Raw genomic sequence first — 7,500 nt, forward strand, 5'->3', positions numbered from 1 at the left:
GACTCATGACTCATTGACTCATTACGTGGAATGCCGAAGGCATCCACGTCTTAAAACCGGGCTGGAATCTTTTTTTTGTTGGTAGTCACAAATGTGCATACCCCACGGATATTGAATTAACCTTCGATCGGGTGGACGGATTTATATTCCCTACGGTATTTCCAAACTTCCCTGCCCCGAGGAGAACTCCTACACTTCCCAAGCCATCACGATTATTCTCTGCTAGCGCGTTAGACCACTCGGCCACCGTGACACATTTCCGTCAGATGGGTGAAAGAAATCATTTATAATAGAATCTTTCCGCTCGCCATGATTGTTTCAGTATTAAACTATTTGATAAAGTGGATAGATGCTTTTTCTTTGAGAAAGGCAAGCTTTAAAGGTAAGGAGAATTTTCTACGTTATTTCTAGATCTTGCTTCGTACTTGTGTGTTCCACTGTGAACATTATTATTTTGCATACAACGAATACTTCATTAGAAGCATTTTGCATAGAACGAATACGTACTCCAATATTTCTTGGGAACCAGTTTGTTCGCCGTTTTGACGTAGAAAGAAAATAAGAAAATAGCTTTGAACGGCCAAACAAGATAAAAAATGAAATCAAGTTTAAAAAAAGCGAATTAGCTATCGCCGTCACGGGGGCTTCGCAGCCGTCCCCCATCCAAGTACTAACCTCATTCGGAGGAGCTTAACTTCAGCTGACACTTGGACTAGCATCAACGATTGTGATCTTTATGTTAAATTCGCACATAGATCTTGTCGAACTCTATAACACTTGAAAGAAAAAAAAACGCACTAACAAAAACCAGGTGTTATGCCGTCATTTTGTCACAGATGTATCCTTTGTTTCGTGAGTTGTCAGTAAACACGCAAGGTATAACTTGATCACAGGCGGCCGCTAAAATCGATGTCACTTCCGATTTTGCGATTTAAAGTACCATAGAAAAATTGAACTCTGATGGAACGTGACAAAAATCTCCCGAAATGTTTTTCGCTGATGGCAAATTGTTTTATTCTCGATCGACACTTCCTAAAAGTTCCTTCTGCTCTCCTTAAAAACTACGTATTAATATTTATTTACTTTTTCGTCAATATTTGTTTTGCATAAAGCAGGCTAGCAAAATCTGTACCTTGCTTTGTTCGCATTTGTTCGCTCTGAGCTCGGCTTTGAAGCCAAATGTTTCTCGATTTCCTGTTATTTTCTTCAATCGTTCTGGGCTTAGTATTTTACTGAACCACATGTCTTCTTAGAGGGTATATAGCAAAGATGTCTACCATGGCACCGTAATGATTTACGATACCAAACAATGCCGTGTATTATTAGAGCTACATATTGTGCAAGGACTTGAATCTCCTGGAAAAAACAAAACGCCGCTCAGTTGACAGTTATGGAAAAAAACACTGTCAAGTTACTGCACTACCACACGCAATGCGTTCTTACTTTAAAAAATATCCCGTATCTCCTCAATTCTACCCCCCCCCCCCCCCCCACCTCCAGACTAAAAATCCCGTATCCCCACAATTTTTTTACCTAATTATCCCGTATCCTGATCGCTTCTCGGGCTTTTGGCTAAGATTAGTTTCTTGGCCAAGGACTACGGTCAAGTACTATTGTACAACGTACGGTACTTTTTCAGTGCCGTAAGGGGCAGGCACAGAACAGTTTCGGCTGTTTGTCTGTTCTCTCGAAAACGATGACAAGGGTTTTTTGGGTTTTTTGTTCAGCTCGAGTGTAGAATCAGGACGAACTGTTGTAGTTTCTGATAACTATTTACTACTTGTAGCTTTTGTTGAATTTTGAATCGATGATAGAGAGAGTTTTGGCGATCTCAATCCGGACTGGACTACTGGATTTAAGGATTTTTCTTAACGAGATTTCAAGTTATTGTGGAACGTTTGGTACCAAGTTACTGAAATCAAGATTATGGAATTGTAAAATTAGAACTTTGGACTGGACTATACAACACGCAATTACGGAATTTTTGAGCATTGAGAGAAATAGAGCACGGATGTTGTCTTCTTGTCTTCGCCACGGCAAATTTATACAGTTTGCAAGGAACTAAACCAGGATTACAGAACCAGACATCGATTACAGGCCCCGGTTGTTCGAAAGCCAATTACCTTAATCCAGGATTAGCGTAAACTTTTGTTTCATGTTTTCAACTTTTTGGTCACAGTTTCCTTTGCTTATTTTTGTTTTTCAAGATTGACTTCTTCTAATGTAAAGTTTTTCTGAATATCAGCCTTGAACAGCATTTGGGAGTAGAGGATAAAACTCGTTTTAAAACCCAGTTTCTGAACAACTGGCCCAGGATGATAAATTGTTGAACTGTGATTTGTAATAAGTTTTTCGGATGATTTAAGGCTGATCCTGTAATTTTTGGATGAAAGGAGTTAACGAAGCAAGTAAAACTGTAGGATTTGAATTAAGTCGCCTTCCAAAAAATAAATAAATAAAAGATTCCGTATCCTGATAACCTGCTAATAGGGCTTCGTTGTTTGCATTTGCAAATTTAGTAACATTAGTAATGAGTTTTTACAACAAGAAACTTTAAGTTATATTACAGATGTATCTTTCTAGTAATCTTTCGCCATTTTCCGAAGTCTACCTGTACTTGAAGTTCACTGTAACTGGACAATTTGTGTTAACTGTTTGCGCATTCCACGGATACGCCCTTGTAGGCGTCTTGTTTGACTCATAAGACATGCGTTCTCGACGACGGAGCTGAGAACAGCATTTTACAGGTGAGCGAGATCCTGGGTGACGATGTGGCGCGGAGATTCCATCGACCAGTAGATCGTGATATATCATTAAAAAATCACGCAACAAATGACGAAAACGAGTGAAAATTATGACATACTTCATCTCTTTGCACCAGTCTAACCTAAATATTGCCTCTCATTCTTTTGACGTGATCGCATGAATCAACAAAGTACCTGAATGACGTCATTATAAACGAACAGAGGTGACTGAGCTCATTCTTGCCGCCAAAATATTGAACAAAAATGCAAAAACACATCATAAATACAAGGAGCACGAGACTTAGAGGCCTTCGTTTTCTTGTCACGTCACTAGGGTTTACTAAACAAGTTTCAATCAAACGCAGAGCTCAACAATGGTTTTGCAGCAGTAAAAACCACTCGATTTCGATTCAGGCTAGGACGTTCAACAACCAATCATCGCTTTCTGAACGCAAAATTCGGTAAGGAATCGCAAAGTAGCGAGGAAGAAACAAATACCTACGGGTAAAGTTTCATAGACAGGAAGAATTTGAGGGTCTACACTTGCGTGACCAGATAGAATTGAAGCTGGTGGTAAAGCCTACAAACCAAATCTAGAGCTTTTTTAAGATTGTAGTCATACTACTATTCTGTTACTAGCTGAGACGGAAATTCGTTGCGATTTAACCAGTAACATAAATAGCTGTATGTTAAACTGTCTGAGATCTGCTGTCTAAGAACCCTAGAAACTTGTCAAATGCAAAGAACATTAAAGTGAAGCATTATTTTCGAATAAAGGAAAAATGAGCAATGTTAAGTTTTATGTGAAAATAATTGACCATATGCAATGTCATGCCCGCGTAAAAAAAAAACAATTGCACTTGCGCGAGAAGTTTAAGAAAATACGTTTAGTCGTTACCAGATATATCCCAGTTTTTACGCTTGCTAAAGTTTTCTAAAGCTAATCTTGGCGTTTTTGTCAAATGTGACCGGCGTCAGTTATATTAAGGAGGAAACTCGTGAATATTTCATTACTGCTGCCGGTCTCAACAGGAAAAAAGGCGATCGCAAGCGATCAATGGATCACAGAGCGTATTTCTGTAACACTAACAAGACAAAGCACTTTCTGGCGTGAACGGACTTGAACATCTTTTGAAAAGTCATTCATTCAAACTTTCCTCGACCCGTTGAAAAGTAGTCGAGGAAAGTATGAATGACGTTAATGGTGACTGACCGTTTGGATTAGTTGTTTACTCTTCCCATTGCTGAAAAGCTAATAATACAAAAAAAATTGAAATTTAAAATTAATGTAAATCGCCTTACCACGCACTTTGGCAGCTGAATTTCGAGTCTTTGTCCACCTTCCATGGAAACGTACGATATTCCTAATACACGTGTGTAGAAAATTCACGCCACCTTCCGGAATTTAGTTCAAAGTTCGGCTTCTTGTTCCTATCCATCACGTGCAACCGGCTCGTACCACATAATTGACCAATCACAACTCGCATCATCCGTCTGCGCTATAACATGATTGGTTGAAGATTGGCTTCCGGTTTTGAGCGTACAAAGCCTTTAGTTCATTCACCAACTCGTCAGTCGAAAGATGGCGGACGGTGTGAGAGGTTCATCCCAACACATGGAACTTGAAATGGACGATAAATCACGCGCGAACAATGAGGTAGGTCGCGAATTTCGCGATAAATGCCGCTTTTTCGCCGTAACTTTGGTAAGGTAAACGCTTTCTTCTGCGTTAATACCTGCGTTCCAAAGTTGTGATTTTTTTCTCTTTGTAGCGGAAATACAATGAAGCGTATTTGGCAGGAGGAGAGGCGGGAACTTTAAACGAACAGGACTCAGAAATCGCGGAAGAATTTGATCCGTGGGCTTTGCCTGAACTGCAGGATCTTGGGCCAAAGTGGTCAGGTGAGATCGCATCGATTTTTCCCAGTTTTGCGATGAGCTGTTTTTTTTGGTGAGTTTCCTCGTTAATACTAAGTCAACTTCCGATGAATATCCACAGAAATTACCAACGAAACCTCACCAGAGTATTTAGTGTTTGTTCAGAAATGCCAAGCCATTCTAAATAAAGGAATTAAGCGAGCTATTTGGAGAAAATTGGATAAAATTTCTGACTGCCGGGTATCTAGTTTTTTGAAAGCACTTCCCGGCTGCCGGGTATCTAGTAAATACTTACATGCTACTATACGTTATGCGCCAACAGAGCTCGATGGCTGTGGAAGGGTAAAGCGCGTGTTTCTGGTGACCCTCAAGATCATTCTTCTTCTTGGTCTCTTGTACCTGTTCATCTGTTCGTTGGATTTCCTAAGCAGCGCCTTCCGATTGCTGGGCGGAAAAACCGCTGGTGAAGTGTTTTCCCGCGATAAAATTCTTAGCAACCCTGTCGCTGGGCTCATGATTGGTATTCTGGCTACAGTACTCGTGCAGAGCTCATCAACTACAACTTCCATCGTTGTGAGCATGGTTGCTGCTGAGAGTAAGTAATGTTCGTTATTACGTCTTAAGCCTTTCTTGAACCTGGAACCTCTAATATCGAGTCTTAAGTGGATGATTTTAAACCAGTTCGAATGACTTTGCATAAGTTGTGTTCGTTATTATTGTGTTATTTAAGCTATTTTTGATCCTGAAACCTGTAATATCGAGTCGTAGTGGATGATAAATTCTAGCTCCACGGTCATCGAAAAATTCAACTAGAAACATACGGCAGGTTGGTGTTATTGAAACTTGAAGGGGTTACAACATGGCCTGGGCAGATATTTAATCTATAACACGCTCAAATGTTGATGTGGGCTTTGAACCGGGTATTATTACTATATTTTCATTAACCCCATGGTCCCATGAGACTTCTAAGTTCATTCTTGCATTTTGATTAGTCTAGTTTACATCATGTCACTATGGTCACCCCATTCATGGGCAGTAAATTTAAAAATGCATGAAGTACATTAATATTGGCATTTTTACCAACAAGAGGTAACTGTCATGGAAGAAATTCAATTCTGAAGAGCTTAGAAGATGCCACTGAGTTGATGTGATACTTTACACATATGAAAGTTTTTTATTTGTGTTGCAGACAAAATCAATGCACAAATATTGTTATCCAAAAGCATGGAATTATACAATACGTAACTACTGTTGATATTAAAGTTTACATCTCTGGAAGGAGAACAGGCCACAGTTTTTACCAAAAAATGAACGTTGGCCATGACAAAGTCACGGCTGCACAGGCCGACGGTGAAAAAGGATTTGTTGAATATCGCTCACCTTGTGATATTTTGTCAAATGGAATAGAGCTTGTCTTTATTTTTTTGTTAAACCTCGTTAACCAACATTAAATTTAAAGTGAAGTAAACAAACAATTTAGCAAATGTATTTAGAGATTTTCTGTTAAATTGAAGCAGAGCACTCACATATGAATACAAATCAAAAGGGGTTTGCAATTTTGTTTGTTTTTTGTACCGGACATATAAGTAGTACTAAAGTGTATTAAGACGGAATCCACCAGAAGTTCAAGTAACAAGTGGACAAAAACCTTGTACCAAGATTATAAACATCGTATTGCAAACTTCTGTACGACTGTTTTAAATATCTTCTCAAAAAAAAAATCATTTCTAGCAACACCAAACGTCAAAAACAACTGTTGAACTTCGTAAGAAACACTTGAAAGTACTGGTGAAATGAAACAGAGGATGAAATTTTACCTGTGTTTGCACAATTTCTCTGAACGTTGAAATATAATTTTTCTCGTTCCCATGGGAAATTGTTTTCGGTGTTATTTCAGGCAAATAGTTCTATCTTTAGCTTTCCCGAAATGTAAAAAGGACTGTAAAATACTTAAAATTATTCTGGTACAAGATTTTGTCCACTAAAAACTGAAATTGCTCGATTTTCTACCGGATTTCGTCTTAATTTTTATGTTGAATCTTTTGCAAATTGTTGTATACTGGAACTACACTGATTTATGAAAACATGATAATAACAAATGCACACCAATGTGTCTCATTCATTCTTTGTTATTGCCTCTACATACTTTTCTATCAATAACTAAATTGTCTTCTTGATTAATGGCCCATTCAAACTACAGTAAAAACTGGATCTAGGCCGGGTAAAAAGTGGTTCCAACCAATTTTTTTTTTTTCCCATTTACACAGCCACCAATTTGGTTTGGCCTCAATTTCAGAGTCTGAACCAGATTTTTATTAAAGTTGGAGCAGAGACACGTTTACACAGCGCTCTTGACCCATGAAAAAGAATCTGATTAGTTTTTTTATGGTTTTGAGGTCATAGCTGCCTATGGCCCCAAAACCAAAAAAAAAGTGGGTCTGGATCCATTTCATAAAAAAAAAAAAAACAGGGAATGGACCCATTTTTTTCTGTAGTGTAAATTTGCCTTAAATAGGTGGATGTCAGTTGGTTCTAATTTTGTCACATTTACTACCTTATTCTACTCAATCAAGGAGTATTTTTCATTTTTGGTCTAGGGTATTTAAAAACTCAAATTGCAGTTTATGGTTTCATTAGTCAGGCAGAATATGTTGACGGCTCATCTCAGCGGTTGTGATTTTCATCCACTTTTTCAGTTTCTGCTTTTTAGAATCCACCTGTGTCTGTAAATGTGATTGGTGGCATTCAAAAGAGAAAACGTTTGTTTAAAGGTAAGCATGATAGATTCTAGCAGAAGATTAATGATTTTTCAACGTTTTAATTTCAGTCCTGCCAGTTAAACCAGCCATTTATATTGTGATGGGTGCAAACATTGGAA

General features: G+C 38.4%; 1 protein-coding gene and 1 long non-coding RNA gene across 2 annotated transcripts in view; one reads left to right on the forward strand and one right to left on the reverse strand.

Annotated features, from left to right (window-relative positions):
- LOC137968114 (uncharacterized) overlaps positions 1-4,132 on the reverse strand; it is a 20,588-nt gene extending 16,456 nt beyond the window's left edge. Inside the window, exon 1 of the long non-coding RNA XR_011116626.1 lies at positions 4,047-4,132. This is a non-coding gene — a long non-coding RNA (uncharacterized lncRNA). The remainder of the gene's footprint in view (positions 1-4,046) is intronic.
- A 118-nt stretch (positions 4,133-4,250) lies between these two features.
- LOC137968113 (sodium-dependent phosphate transport protein 2B-like) overlaps positions 4,251-7,500 on the forward strand; it is a 4,823-nt gene continuing 1,573 nt past the window's right edge. The window contains exons 1-4 of the mRNA XM_068814737.1: positions 4,251-4,401; positions 4,517-4,646; positions 4,945-5,217; positions 7,450-7,500. The exon at positions 7,450-7,500 is cut by the window's right edge and continues 1,573 nt beyond it. Of these exons, the coding sequence (XP_068670838.1) occupies positions 4,327-4,401; positions 4,517-4,646; positions 4,945-5,217; positions 7,450-7,500 (529 nt within the window). The 5' untranslated portion in view covers positions 4,251-4,326. The remainder of the gene's footprint in view (positions 4,402-4,516; positions 4,647-4,944; positions 5,218-7,449) is intronic.

This window comes from Montipora foliosa, chromosome 8, assembly GCF_036669935.1.
Source record: "Montipora foliosa isolate CH-2021 chromosome 8, ASM3666993v2, whole genome shotgun sequence".
In the NCBI taxonomy this organism is placed as follows: Eukaryota; Metazoa; Cnidaria; class Anthozoa; order Scleractinia; family Acroporidae; genus Montipora; species Montipora foliosa.